Raw genomic sequence first — 16,190 nt, forward strand, 5'->3', positions numbered from 1 at the left:
CCAAAAAATAAAATAACCAAAATTAAAAACTCTTCCATGGACCAGTTTAACAGCATATTAGACAAAGCTGAGGAAAGAATCAAGTCATGGTGAAATCACTCAGAACAAAGCACAAGAAACAGAATAAAAAATACAGCAGAGAAAATAGAAGACAAAGTTTACAGAGAAAAGGTATTATGTACATTTAATTGGAGTCCCAGAATTATGGGAGAAAGAAAAGACAGAGGCAAAATTTAAAGAGATAGTAATAATTTCCCTGATACTAATGAAATATCATACTACATATTTAAGAAGTTCAGTGAATTCCAAGCAAACTAAAAAGAAACCCAAATATATATACATTTCAAAGTAAATGAGCAGAAAATCATAAAATAAAATTTGTGAGCCGTCAGTGAAAACATGAATTACATTTAAAGGAGCAAGAGTTAGAATAAACTAACTTCTCTATAGCAATACACAAAACTATGTTCTAAGTTGTGTTCATTACAACAAAGCAAGGTTGACTGAACATTTGAAAAATCAGTATAATTTATGACACGAATAGAAAAAGAAAAATCATATGATCATTTCAAAAATTGCAGGAAAAATCATTTGAAAATATGTAATACCTATTCATGAAAAAAAATTCTAACAAACTACAAGGAATAGAAGAGTTAACAAAGCTTGCCTCCCAAAAACCTATAGGGATCATACTTCGTAATGAAAGTTTTCCCTTTGCAATAAGGTCAGTCAAGGTTGACTATTATCAGTATTTCCATTATCCTGGTAGTGTTAGCCAGCTCGGTAAGGCATAGGAGATCACAAAGGTACAAGGATTAGAAAGGAGACAAAAACTATCATTAACATACATGATTTCGTACATAAAAAATCCAAAATTAGAATACATATATGTAAATTCACTGTCTTTCCATATATATTTTCTGCTATTAGTCACATCTTTTACAACAGCAACAAAAAAAAATTAAGTGCCCAGAAATAAATCTCATAAAAGATAAGGAGGACCTCTACATAGATGATAGTCTTCTACCAAGAGACATTATAGTGAGAGAAATCAAAAGACAAATACATGGAAAAATATGCCATATTCATGGATAGGGAGACTCAATATCAAAGAGATGTCAGTTCTCCCCAAATTTATCAGACTCAATAAAATCCCAATCAAAATCCAAACAGGTTTGTATGTGTAGAGGGAAGAACTGGCGGCAATCTGAGAAGCTAATTCTAAAATTTACATGGAAGTATGAAAAAGCAAGAATAGCCAAATTATAAAGCCTCAGAAAGACAGAATGCTATTGGGGCAAGAGTAGATAAACAGAAAAATAGAACAGAATAACTAGCTGAGAAAAAGACTGACACATATATGTTCAGTGATTTCTGACAAGGTGACATATTAAAATGGTGAAGAAAAGATTATCTTTCCCCTACGAAGCACTGATACAACTGGGTATCTACATGGAAAGAAATGAAACTGGATTCTATTACATACCTATACACAAATCAAACTTGAGGAAGGAAAAATAATAAAGGTTTTAAAAGTTAACAGAGGAAGAGTATCTTCATGACCTCAGAGCATAAACAAACTGACTACACTAAAATTATAAACTATGGAATGGCAGATTCTCAGGGTGCGAAAAGACATTTGTAACACATATAACCAATAAATGGCTCCTATATAGAAATATAAATATATACATATATTCAACCACAAATTAATAAGTATATTCAACAAATTACAGATATACATACATATATATACACAACAAATAAATAAGAAAAAGATATTCCAAAAGAAAAATGGTCAAGAGATGTGAATGTGCATTTAATGAAAGAGGAAACACATATGGCTAATAAACTTCTGAAAAGGTTCTAACTTCATTGTTTCAGGGAAATGCAACTTAAAATCCTAGTAAGATAACACTCCATACCCATTAGAATGGCTAAAATTGAAACAACCACAATATTAAGCATAAGATAGGATGTGAAATAACAGTGCTGTAGGAGTGTGCAACTGCTTGGAAAATAAACATAATGTTGAGGAAAGGACACCAGACACAAAATAATTCATATTGTATGATTTGTCTTAAATCAGTTTAAAAGGAAAGAGCAATGTTGCATATGACCTGAAGTATTGTCACCGGAAGGGGAGGAATTCTGGAGGAAAACAGCAATGCTCTATTTCTCAGCGTGAGTAGTGGTTACAAGTCTGCATCATGGTGCTTTATCAAGCTATTCTCTTATGTTTTATGTACTTTCCTGTAAGTCTATTCTATAGCGTATCAAAATGGTTTAAGGAAAATAAACTAAATTGCTTACCCCGAGACTAGCATCTGCCCGTTATGAGAAAAAGCACAAGCCAGAACAGGAGCACAGTGCCCACTCAGTGTACTTTTATATTTTAATTCAAAACCTGCAAATAACAAGGTGAGTAAAAATTAGCAAGATGACTACTTAGAATTTATTTTAAAATAAAATCTATTGGACTTACTTATTCAATAAATAATATTTGCATGCCTAAAGGACACAAAAATGAAAAAAAATCCTCACGCAATTCAAGTATTAGGATGCTGTGTGATTAAGTGGTTTCAAAAGTTTAGTGATGGGTAAAGAAGATCTCAGGCTCAGCAAAGGCTAGATGGGAGGATGTTATTATCAAATTATTTTTAAAATTTAAAACTTCAAACTCTAAAATACATAAATATATAAAGTTTCAGGCTAATTCAAAATTTTAAACTATACTACAATCTTGGCATCTGAAACACACACACACACCCACCCACCGACCCACCCAATTGGCCAAATGCCAACAAAGACTCAAATACCTGTAGTTTTAAAAATCTACTATTAAGAAAATATTTTCTCATTCTATAAATTAAAAATAATGGTAATTTATACAACTTATAATTCCAATATATCTTATAATATTCCTACAAAGTATGGTAACACTAAAATGCTTTTCAGGCTTTCTATAAGAACTGAAAAGAAATATCATTTTTTTAAAGGTAAACCAGGGGGCAGGTAAAGTTCAGTGGCAGAACATGGAAAGGGGGTGGGGAGGGATAAATCAGGAGCTCGGATTCATAGATAGCAACTACCATATATAAAATAAACAACAAAGTCCCTACTGTAGAGCACGGGAACTATATGCAATACATTGTAATGGCCTATAATGAAAAAGAATATGAAAAGGAATGTGAATATATATGTATAAATGAATCACTATGCTGTACAGCAGCAATTAACACATTGTAAATCGACTATAATTAAAAAAAAAGGTAAACCAAGGAAATTCAATTTATTTTAGTGACAACCTATAAAAATAATCACGAAGAAGCTGGCCTGGAGAGACAAGGAAATAAGTGAAATCTATAATTTTCTCAGACCTAATAAAAACTTTTCTGAAGTGTTAATGGCTCTTAAAAATCACGTAACTAAACAAAAAGGTCATTAGAGCAGGTAAAAGTTTCAACAATCAAAAACATTTCATTTTATTATTATTAAACATGTATTTTATTTCTATTCAAAACAGAAAAGCTATATTTATCTGGGAGAGCAGATGTGGGCATTCAAGGCACTGATTTAATTAGGCACCTACAGATCAATAAGTTGGCACAATCAAACAAAGCAAAACTATTAACAAGTTGCAAACCAAATGAAGACCTATAAAACTTGCAATAGGATCCAAAGAATTGGTTACATTCTCAAGAAAAAGATCCATATGTCTATCTACTCCTCCCTACAAAAAAGCAACTAAAATTAGGTGCAAACAATGCTAAATGCTTTATGAAAAGGCTTTAACTGCATGTGTTTACAAACTGTTACGTCTGTCTTAAAGAGACAGTGTAAAACCACATTTTCCAGACAATGTATAAAACGCTTTACCTTTGAACAATTATTCAAGGTATGCTCCATTGAGAATATCCACATATAGGACTATACTCATGGTTTCTTATAAGAATTTAATAAGAGCAGAAGAGGTGGGACAGACTAGAGAGATAATGGAACTCTTATCCTCACCAGTATGTCACTGAATACGTTAAAAGAATTATTAAATGCAAGCTTATAGGCAATAAAGTAACTAGATTTACACACACCAAAAAAAAAAAAAAAAAAAAACAACCAAAAAGTGTTTGTTTCCTGATAATAGGCCCTTCTCTTTACACCAGCATAATGACAAAGATTCTCTCCTTGACCAAACCCTGGCCAGGCTCCTCTGATCCATCTTCTCAACCAGGCCTTGACCTTGGCCTACAAAGATTTAAACTAACAGTTTCTTCTAAGGGCTCAACGTTGCATTCCTACGATGATCCTAACCCCCTTAAAGTGCCTCCCTGCAAAAACCCACGGCTGCCAAAAGAACTTACTGCTTGTTCCAGTCAACGCTTGAGGACAGGGTTCCTGCCTCCTGGTCTCTGTGAGAGGGGAGTTGCCTAACTTCCATAAGGGCCAGTTAGTAAACCCAGATGGGTTTCACATGGACCAATTTCCCCATTCCTGCTTTTTGTAAATTTTTCACTTTCCAGGTGCTACAGAGCTCCCATTTACACGCTCTCAATTCCCTTATTCTCCCCATAAAACACACAGTCGCCTCTGTATAAACTCAAGTTGAGTTCAGTTCATGCTAGACTCTTCCCTATTACAACAGTATATTACTAATAAAATCTGTCCTTATCACTTTAACTAGTGCTCAGCTTTGTTCATCTTTGACAACAATTTTTATAAACAATGAAATACAGTTCGTAATTTAACTAAAGTTTATTAGGTAACAAATAATAAAATTAAAATATGTTTAGGCATCTGAAGCAAGATGGCCAACCAATCATATAATTTCAGAGTTCCTACCAAAATGATAATGAAGAAATTAATTAAGACATAAACTCACATCAATTAAGAGAACAGGAGGGTGAGGGGCATCAGCAAATCAGAAACTGAAACTAATGTTGGGAAGGCAGAAAGCAAATTAATTGATGAGGTAGCACAGAGAGGTTAACAGCCTGAAGTGCAAAACGAGGGGGCTACCGCCAAGCAGAAAGCTAATCTTCCCCAGAAAACTCCAGAAGACATAGGACCATTAACAGCCGAGGAAAAGGAAAGTCAGAGTGATAGAGATGTAGATCTGAAAACAGAAAAATTAACTAAAAGTCTGCTTTATGAAATACTTAGTATCTACCTCCAATCCCCCCCTAACCCCACCCATAGTCTGCTGCACCAAAGCTGCTTCTCTTCAGGAAGGAAAATAATGACTGCTTGGGAGCTCCATGGCAGCTCCAGGGCACACAGACACTCACATTTTCTAATCCCCCAGCCCCTCCCCAGTAAGGACCAACAACCTACCTCCTTATCCTAAAGGGAAGCCAGCAACAAGCCACCACTGCATGCACAGAGTTTCTAAACTTCTTATTGTCTAATTCTTTAAAGCAAATGCAATACTAAGGATCTCCAGGCATTTGAAGAAGGTAACCAAAAAGAGAAAGATCAGGGTAAACAAAAAAGGGCCCAAGAGCAAACAAAGATGATCAGGAAACAGAAGGGAACTTCAAAACCAAACCAAACCAAACAAAAAGCCTCTAATTGGTATCCTGAGAGTTTTGAAAAGATCTTGCATTCGTAAAATAAATGAAGGACACTAAGAGAAAGAAACAAAAAAGATAAACTTTTAGAAATTGAAAATATAATTGATGGACTAAAAAAATTCAAAAAAGTTAAAAAATAAAGCTGAGGAATTTTCTCGTAAGATAGAAAAAGATAAAGACATAACTGTGGGAGGAAAATAGGAAAAAATAACACTCAATGAGTTATAAAAAGAAAGTAGAGAAGAAATTAAAGAAGTATCATAAAACTATATTCCAAAAATGAAAGCCTTAAGTTTCTTGACTAATTAGTCTCCTGAAAGAATAGTACAATACTTGGGGAGAAGTCACACACAATATAAAAAAAAAACTAACTATAGTGATAAAATTTAGAATATGATAGTATAAACAATATTTACAGAAACTGTGAAAACTATCAAAAGAGCTGAAAACACAGAAAGTGCAAAGCGGTACCTCTGGTAAGCAGGAATGTGTGGTGGTGGTAGTAGTGAGGTCATAGTCAGCAGTGAGCATACAATTTCTAAATCATGTGTATGTATTATTTTGATTAAAAGTTCTTAAAACATTTTTATAATCACATTTAGATATCCAGAGTTCCTTAGGTGAAAAGATTAACTAAAATAGAAACTTTACCTGGATGACAAATAATTTCAGAAAACTACTAGTTGAATACATACCTAAGAAATGGGTAAAAGAAATAATCCAAATTTTGATCTGGCAATCCTGACCACATGATGCCAATCGAAAAAACTGAAGACCTTGTTCCCCACCTAAAAATGTAAATTTGTTAAAAATAAATATACCAAGATTGATAAAACTTTAAACAACAATTTTTTAATTTCTTAGACTGGGACCTGTTAATTCTATTCATTCAAACCACACTCACAAGCAATATTAATCTATACCATATAATGAAATGTCAGTCAAAAACCTTCTTTTAAACAAAGTACTTAAAAGGATTATTACTTCAGCCCCTGAAGTTGCTACAACAAAATATCTTTTTCTTTATCTTCCACGAAAGATATAATTCATGGCTGCAAGGACCAATATTGAGCCACTAAGCTTAGGACAACCTCCAACCCAATTTTAGAGTCTATGGGGTTAGCACTGATGGGAAAAATTAGGAAGAAAAGTCAGTTATAAGTATTAAACGCTTAATTATTCCCAACTTAACTTTTTTAGGATATATCTATTTTCTAATAGCTTAGTCTATAATTCACTAGGAATGACTCCCCCCTATTTGATTTAATCAAGATGAAGTCTTGGATTTATATAAATCCAAAACAACATCACTTGAGTCAAGTTAATTTGGAGGAAAATATTACACAAATCAGGGAAAGTAATCAGTTAAATCTGGTGTCACAAAAAAACTCACTAGTTTTTAATGCTTACTTAGGTAATTTCAGTGTATCATTATACATCCATTAGATAAGTTCCTAAATATTTGTGGGTAAGGTAAATGCTAGTATTATCAACTCAATTTTATATGAGTTCCACCTAGTTTCACAGATCAAAGGAAGTTTCGGCACTCGTAAGCAGTAAGACACAATTAAGAAGCCTAATATCCATCATCTTAAGATTGCACTCCAGTTTCGCAAATATTCAGTGTATGGTACTTAATTTATACACATGGATATGTAAAATAAATTTTTTCTATGGACTCTGTTTTGTTGAAAGCACATGTATTTTATTACACACTACAAATTAACTCCTTTTTCACTGTAAGTTTTTCTAAATGCATGGGACTTCCACATTTCAAGAGCATCTTTGTTTTTGTAAAGCACAGGTTCAGCCAAATGGCATCCTTTCTCAAAGAGATCTTGATGGTGTAAGCAATTCCTCATTAAGTCTTTTTAAGGCAGAACAATTTACTCAAAAATGGCTGAGAGTAAAACACTTAAATACTAGGTAGACTCAATTAAGAAAAATTTTTTTCATTGTTTCTTGACTAAATAGACCCTCTGAAGTTAATTCTGAAGTTTCTTTCAGTAGCGAGAATTCAGCTAGGACAATGGAAAATTATAAACCTTAAAATATGCCTATGCTAAAAATCTAACATTTAAAAACAGACTTTTCTTCAGGAAAAATATTTCAGTTGTAATAATCATCTAATTCAAACTTTTTCACTTAAAAACTGGAGAGAACTGAACATTTATATTCTGGCACAAACAGGCTTATTTTTCCTTATTTGAATGAAATATCACAAAGACAGAATACTCAATATGTCATAAGTATGTATGGATATTAACAAATACCAAATAAAACAATAACAAGTTAAAACTATACACTTTATCTTCTAAGAAAATCCAGTAGTTCCAACAAATTCCTAAAATAATCACTGGTAAAGCATACACTGATCTGTTTCAGGGAATTTACACATAAGGTTAATATCTAATTTAATAGATACTGAACTAAACTAAAGGAACAACAGAAGAAGCACATTAGAATCATTCTGAGAAATATACTTTGAAATATACTCTAAAGGTAGGGTAGGGATGTAGGCATTACACTCATTTTAGAATCTCACGATAAATCTCAGCTTGGTTTAGTGAAACTTTCCAGGCCCCACCAGCTGCAATCCCTCTAAAGACAGGACAAGGATGCCCTTAGCTTTACTCTAATATTAATATAAAAATGGTATTTTAATTGAAAATCTTTGTTTCAGATAAATTAGAATCAAAAAGGAAACCTAAATCTCCCCATGTTTATATAATTCAAAGATTCATTGAGTTCCTATACAATTCTGGAGAAGGCGCCACAGAAATGGAAGAAATGGTTCTTGTCTGTTATAAGCTGGTCTTCTCAGAATAAAATAGCAAAAAACAATATATTAAAAAAATTACCATAACTAAATTAGGAAAGGGGTTTAATATAAAAATAGGTTCAGGAAAAGGCAATCTATTAACCTGCTACATGATATTAAAAGGTTAAGAAAACATAAGCAAGAAATTTCAGCGGATCTATAAAAGGAATCTTACTCATCAGTCTGCATTTCAAGGCCTACTATGTGCCAGGCGCCGTAAATAAAACAGACCCAGACCCGATCTATGGAGCTTACTATCTAACAGGAAAAACACCATTAACCATAAGCCATATAAATAATTATACAATTAAAACTTGTGATACTTCCCTAAGCAATGTAAAAGGAAAATAAAGCATGCAACCCAAAGACTAACCAAATTACTTTACACTGAATGCAGGAGGGGAGAGCAGGGGAGGCTCACCTGAAGTCATTTTTTTTTTAAACCTGAAATCTAAAGGATGACTACGAGTGAATCAGGTGAAGGGTCCACAGACCCTCGGGAAAATCTTAGAAACACTGAAAGAATGAAAAGAGGCCAGTGCGGCAAGAGAATGCGTGAGGCCACGTGTGATCTGAGGTAAGGCAGGGAAACATAACATGTTAAGGTGCTTACAGGCTTTGTGTTTTGGATTTGGCATTTTATCTTACCTTAATCATATTTTAATAAGCCATTGATGGCCCTGAAATAGGGGAGTGCCAAAGCCATCCTGCCACTGGACAAGAGCTGTTCAATAAGATAGTAACTAGCCACATGTGGCTACTAAACAGTTGAAGTGGGACTAGCACAAATCGAGATGTGACATAATATACATGCCAGATTTCAAAGACTTCATACCAAAAATAGTAAGATATCTTATCAATGATTTAATTGGTTATAAATTACTGAAATAATATTTTAGATATATTGGATAAAATAAAATATATTACTAAAATTAATTTCACCTACTACCAGAAATTTTTAAGTTTATACACGTAGCTCATATTATATTGCTATAGGACAGCGCTGGTTTGGCAATAAGACTGGAGGGGCCAAAAGCAGAACTTCCATCCTAACACAGAAGATGAAAATAAAAGAAGAAAACTTCCTAACACACTGTATTTAAAACCAAGAGTCTATATTCAGGAGTTTTTGTTTCTCCTTTTTCTAAAAACTAACTGTATTGTCAAATGCTTTATAAATTTATCTTCTGAAAGATTAAATTAGTAAATAGAAAATACAGCCTCTGTTTCCAACTTTAAAATGTAACATTTCCATTTGAATATCAATATACAATATTTCAAAAATCACAGGGTTAAAAACCAACAGGGTTAAGTCCTCTAAATTACCATACTCAAGGAATCCAGATCTACTGTACCAAGCTGATTCAGCCCCTACATATACTAACCATTAAGACTGAAGGGGCCAAAAGCAGAACTTCCACCCTAACACAGAAGATGAAAATAAAGGAAGAAAATTTTATTATCTTTATGGTTGGATTACCACATTCTGTTGATTCTTATTTTGTAGTTGGCTTTATTCCTTTGATAACTATGTAAATTTAAAAAGCTAAAGCTCTAATCTGTTCTTAGAAACAATGATCAGTACATATACGTAAACTAAAAAAATGTGCAGTATATAGCATATATGTATTTATATGCAATATAATGTATATGTGCAGTCAAACTGTAATAATTCTACCTAATAAAACTGAAAAAGGAAAACAAAGAATAAAATGAGAAAGGGAAGGGAGCCATTTTTAAACACTGTGTATTCTTTCTATTCTGCTTTACCAATTTATGCAAAAAATGGCAACTAAAAATAAATAAAAGATGAAAAAAATCTGATTTTCCCAAACAATATTTGTGACTTCATTTTGATCAAAAAACATGAAGAGGGGGAGGGTACAGCTCAAGTGGTAGAGCGCATGCTCAGCATGCAGGAGGTCCTGGGTTCAATCGCCTCGTACCTCCATTAAATAAATAAACATAATTACCCACCCTCACCCCCTCAAAAAAACTTAAAAAAACAAAACACGAAAGAGAAGGGTGACTCCTTATAAAGGAATGAACTAAAAGGGCTTGTCGTTCTACTAATGATGAAGTGAAAATAAGTAAAAGAACTAAAAGTCTTATGCCAACTACAAATAGGAATTACTAGGGCTTACAAGAATAAAATAACTAACCAGAAACTGGTTGTGAAGAAAAATCACAGCAGGTAATTCCAAGATCATGTGCTTTTTCACTATGCAGACACCTCATTTTATCATTCCACACTGTTAAATCTCCACATGAGGAGCCAGTGACAAAGAGGTTTCCATTAGGAGAAAATGCACAGGCCACCAAGGAGCCATCCTTAACACTACCACATCTGAAATAGAAGCAAAACAAAAGGATGTTTTCATTTCAGAGCATCTTGTACTTTATATTACAACCTCTAACAGCAGCTTGATAAGAGTAAAAAGAGAATAAATGCCTTGACAGAAAGGGCAACAGATGCCTATAGAAATAAAATATCATTTATATGCTATACACTGAGATATGTTTTCTAAAACTAAGAGGATTTAAACATTATCTTAACCAAAGTCCACCTTCATACTTTTCCATATGGCAAGTCAGTATGAACACATTAAAATCTACAAAGCTTAACAAAAAAAAGCAGTAACAACCAACAGTATCAACTATAGTCACTTTTATTTTTAAAAGATTAAATTTTTTTTATTGAAAAACATGTTATTGGGGTCAAATGTACTTTCAAATTTTGTATTAAAATCAGCCAGAAACAACAGTAAGGACTTCCATCTCATATTCAAATGTTAACTTACAGAAAATGCTGTAAGTTAAAATTATCTTGGAAGATTAGGAAGCATGGGCCTGATGATATTAAGTATCTTCTCACTTAGGAAAAATAAACTGGTAAAAACCCAACAATTAGTACAGTGTCCCATCTAGTGCTTAAATCTACTGCAGTGTATCATTTTTGTATCATTGACTAAATATATTGGGGAAGTAATGCTATAGAGGCAGAATTTATCACCTGATAAGTGAAAAAAAAAGATTCCCTAGCCGATGGCTGTATTTTATTCATATAAAATAGCTTAAAGACATTTCATTCTTTCTGTGCTTTGTCTTCAAACTGTTTAACAATGCTTAAAACACATCAACTTCTTCAGCCCCAAGACGCAAATCTAAATGAGCAACAGTGGTTTATCAGCTAGCATTTGTACTCTGAAGCTGGGGGAGGATAAGGTACATTAAATTATCTTAATTGATAACATTTAAAAGTTTATAGTTTTTAATGTACTTAATGTCACTGAACTGTATACTTTTAAATGGTTAAAATGCTTTATGTTATATATATTTCACCACACTATAAATTCACACAAGTATACTGTTTTAACGTTGGTGAGTTGCAACACAATGTTACTGGTACAAATTAATTGATGTAACTTTATCCAAAAGGAGTTTGTCAGGTGATTTTTTTTTTAAGAAGTGATAACACAACATCACAATCACAAGGTTCCTTCTTCTGGGCTTGGTCATTCACCCAGCAAGAATCCTAGTCAGGAAATAGCTGTGCCTTTTAGGTGAGCATTACCTACCATTACTTTATTATTAAGAACACTTGAGCCAAAAGTGACAAAAATAAAGTTTAAAATTACTGAATTTTATTCAAGAGATTGTTTTGGTTTCTTTTTCAGCTCTTACAGTAAAAAAAAAAAATCCATAGAAATCTAACACAATTAACCCTTATTTTACAAGAGAAAGATTGGAAATGTAAAACTCTCAGAGACAAGCAAATCTACTTCAAGAATCATATTAAACACCAGTTTTTACGATGTCAGAAGATAGTTCAAAATATTTTCCCTTGTGATGTCTGAAAATTATCTACTTCTTAAAGCCATCAAAATATTCTGCCTTTTTTTTTTTTTTTGGTAGACTCATTAAAAGGATTAGAAACGGAAAGAGTTTAAATATTCCTACCTATATAACTTGTACGATTGTGCATTCCACAAAACAACAGTTCCATCAGCTGCCCCCGAGACCAAACAAGTCGAGTCTGGGGAAAACCGGCACACCCTCACGGGGCTACCACTGGGCTGTTCCATCACCGCCAAAATCTGTCCCTTTTGAGTATCCCATAGGACAGTGGTACCATCTGTTGAACATGAAGCCAAAATATGTCCTGAAGGGGAGAAACAGCAGCAGTGGACAGCATACGTGTGAAACTTCAGTGGAGAGTGTGGCAGTTCAGTAAAGTCACTCAGGGAGTACAGGCGAATTGTTTTGTCCAAGGAGCAAGTAGCCAGGAGGGAAGAGGAGAAGGCACAGCAGTTGACATCATCATCGTGATCAGATGATGTGTGAATTAGTTTCACCATGTTCTTTATTTGAAGTAAAATATCCTGCAATTTTTAGATAAAGGTTACTTCATCCTAGGAATCAAACAAATGCAACTCAAATCCACATGAAAGAGCCAGAATCAATTTATGGATTTGCTCAATAAAAGCTCCTCCATATACATTTTTAAAAGGCAATCTATTATACCTGGGGTAAAGATAATCTGGAGAAAAATGAAACATTTCTGAGACTATAACTTCTGATGATGATCACAATCACTACTGCTATAACAATGAAGTTCCATAACACCTAAAAAAAGAAAACCTAGTCAACTAACTTCAAACTGATTTGACACTGAACAGTCAAAAACTTGGGTATTTATTTCACCTTTGAAGTCTTTCCTTTAACTGCTACTCAACATTGCCTCATTCCAGATCTCCTAATCTCAACAGAAGATTTTTCACTATTTTAACAAACTCTCTCGCTGCTCCCTGCACAGGACGGAGTCAAGGCTATTGCTCTGCCTTTAAGATGCAGACCTTGAGGGTACTTATAAGAATTAACGAAAGGTTTCATTCACAATTTACACGGCAGTGTTGAAAGCTATCATTTCATGGTTTGTCATTTGTTTGACAAAGAATAAAATAATATAAAAGATTTGAGCTGAAGAACCAATTTAACAAATCAGGGAAACCAAAAAGAGAGGCAAAGAAAAAAGGACTTAGCCAGTCTGCATTTAAGAACAGATTTATAAATTTTGAATAAAATCTAAACTCCTCACTACAGCCTACAAAACCCTGTATGATCTGGCTCTTCCCTGCCAACTTCTCAGACCTCAACTCCCATCATTTTCCCTCCTCCTCATTTCTTTTCACCTTCCCTGGTTAAAAAGATTACACCTAGGATCTTCACATTGTGGTTTCCTCATGCTTAAATTCTCTTCCCTCTGCTTTTGGGATCTTACTTTTCATTCAGATTTCAAATTTCAGTGTCCCTCCTCAGAGAGAGTTCCACTTTCTAGGCTAGCACATCACCCTATTTTCATCCTCAGTGTAGCAATTACCATCATCTGGTATATTTATTATTTTTGTCCCCCCCAACTAGAATGTAAGCTCCAAAGGAGCACAGATCTGGTCCAGCTTGCTCATTTCTGTATCCACAGCATGTAAAACAGTGTCAGCAGCTAGTGTGGTCAAATATTTGTTGAATTATTTTTTTCCAAATCCAGTTGATGAATACAGAATGATCAGGAAATTTTTTAAAAAGCTAACAATACTTTAAAAAAAAATCTGACAGTGGGAAAATGGTGTGGAATGAAGCAATAAATCAGCCGTAAAGGGATTGGTATGGCTTTGGATTGTAAAAGTCATAATCCCTTGTTCTAATATTATTAACAGAAATCTTTACAAACAGATGGTGCATGCCTTTAACAACATTTATCTTATCTCAAAAGTTCAGCTTCTTTTTCCAAACTCCAATAAAGTTTAAAAAACAAAAACTCACACAAAAAAACCGTGATTATCGTCTGTACTGCTGCACTGAAAACAGGCGCGAACAGGTGGTGCTTTTTGAAGAACTCCCAAATCTCAACTGTGCAAGTGCACACAGGTGATTTTCCAAACAAACTTGTGCCTTCACACCCTTGTGGCACTCAGCTCCCTTTGCAGTTCGAGGTCTACAGTCAGAAGCACAAAGACGTAATTAGCCCAACAATTTGTTTCGAAAAGCGCTCTTAAGCCTACCCCTACCTGCCTTGGGGCTTGGGCGTCCTCTTAGATTTCAGCCGTCACGCCAAACACTCAAGCCCCGAGCAAACCAAGCCAATTAGCCAGTGAGAACAAACGCAACCCCATCTAACGTAAAGCAAACCTGAAATGCGCCACGAATAAGCCAACATAAAGCCCGCGACCTACTCCCTCCACTCCCCGCACGCGGGGACCAAGGATTTGCCCGACTCCGAGAGCCAGACGGGCCTCCGCGGACCGAGCACCCCGAGACAGCAGGGCGTCCGGCGGGGAGCGGGGCCTTCCGGGGCGCGGGGACCGCAGCTCGGGAGAGCCCAGCTGGGGCTTGCAGACCACGCCGTGAGGCCCCACCCGACTCCCGGGACGAGGCCGCACAATCGCGCCTCCCTCGCGTCAAGGTCCCAGCTGGTCCCTATAGCGCGCTTAGAAACAGAAGCCGAGAAACGGAGAGTTCAGACACCCGTGCATGGAAGCTCCGCGGGCTGACCCCAGTCGCGCTCCCCTACCTGCCACCGCCGCTGCTAAACTGGTCCATAGACGCGGCCCCTTTCCCCTCGAAAACCCAGGACGCCAGGCATCCGCCCTCAGGTGCCAAGCGAGCGGCGCGGAGCACGTGACGCCCAGGCGTGGAGGGCGGGGCTGGCGCCGGCGCTGGCGGACGCCCTAAGGCCAAAGGACAGGCCCCGCCCCCTGGGGGGTATGGCCCGCGCCCCGGCGCATGCGCGCCCTTCCGCCCTCAGACAGAGAGTTCTCTAAATTCTGGCTCTAGGATTAAGTTGAGTCCAGACTTGGGAAGAACCTTTTGATACAATTTTTTTCCAAGTGAAGAAGCTGAGGTCCCAAGGTTTAGCGAGTGCCTGAAATGTCGTTTTAAAGAGGCATTGTATAACTCACCAGTTATTCCAGCTCAAGGTTTTTGAGACTCCTGCCTCAGCTGTATTTCTTTATCCTGCTCTGTCTTCTCTGACCTCCCTGGTTGGTCTTTTCTATTTAGGCCAGTTCTGACCTCCGCGGTCCATGACTTCTGCGATAACCTCTGTGCTCAGCTTACCCAAATCTTGCTTTCCAGGTCAGGCATCTTGCCCCTGGGCCCCAGTCCTGCGGTTCCGCTGTCCACTGGGCAGATAGGTATACTGATATCTCCTGAGCCCGATGTGCATTTCTTCTAGCGTTTCCGAGTGTTTCATAAGCTCACAGATAGCCGGTTTCCATGTGTAATTGACTACTAAGTGGTCTTGCCAATCCCTTTTGGGGTGAGCAGAAATAAGTTCCTAGGCATGCTAACACTTACCAGTTAAGTGCACAACACAGTATAGGGCCGTGTACAGTTAAAAATCAAAGGTACAAACAGAAGTCTTCAATGAGGAAACGTTAAAAAATTATCAACCTGAGGACACCAAAGTCATATATTGGAAAAGTAATAACCTGAAGTATTCAAATTTAAATATGAAATCGAGATAGATGGAAATGATTTGTAATGAAAAAGACAAGGAAAAGCGGAGATAGAAATTCATGATTTTGAGATGTTCTTGTGATTTTTAAATTGATCAATGAGTGCATTATGATTGAGATTTTGCACACTTGATTACATGCCAAAGTACTGCCAAAACAGTATTTTTCTAAATGCAACTTTTTCATCGTGTAAATAACAGAGCTCTCTGTAAGAAATACAGAAACTATAAGAAAAATAGTAATAATCGCACCAAAGCTAAGCTACTCAGAGATAACATTTCCTTT

General features: G+C 35.7%; 1 protein-coding gene across 4 annotated transcripts in view; it reads right to left on the bottom strand.

The window, feature by feature from the left end:
* Positions 1-15,116, bottom strand: part of WDSUB1 (WD repeat, sterile alpha motif and U-box domain containing 1) — a 57,461-nt gene extending 42,345 nt beyond the window's left edge. The window contains exons 1-6 of one of the 4 annotated variants that reach the window (XM_010971357.3): positions 14,960-15,116; positions 14,212-14,383; positions 12,352-12,773; positions 10,554-10,738; positions 6,266-6,358; positions 2,314-2,407 (exon numbers count right to left, since the gene is read on the bottom strand). In XM_010971357.3, coding sequence (XP_010969659.1) covers positions 2,314-2,407; positions 6,266-6,358; positions 10,554-10,738; positions 12,352-12,749 — 770 coding nt within the window. In that variant the 5' untranslated portion in view covers positions 12,750-12,773; positions 14,212-14,383; positions 14,960-15,116. Of the gene's footprint in view, positions 1-2,312; positions 2,408-6,265; positions 6,359-10,553; positions 10,739-12,351; positions 12,774-14,211; positions 14,384-14,959 lie in introns of those variants that run through there. The other 3 variants (XM_074363737.1, XM_074363738.1, XM_074363739.1) reach the window with 3 other exon arrangements.
* Positions 15,117-16,190: the final 1,074 nt, after the last annotated feature.

Source organism: Camelus bactrianus, chromosome 5, assembly GCF_048773025.1.
Source record: "Camelus bactrianus isolate YW-2024 breed Bactrian camel chromosome 5, ASM4877302v1, whole genome shotgun sequence".
NCBI lineage: Eukaryota > Metazoa > Chordata > Mammalia > Artiodactyla > Camelidae > Camelus > Camelus bactrianus.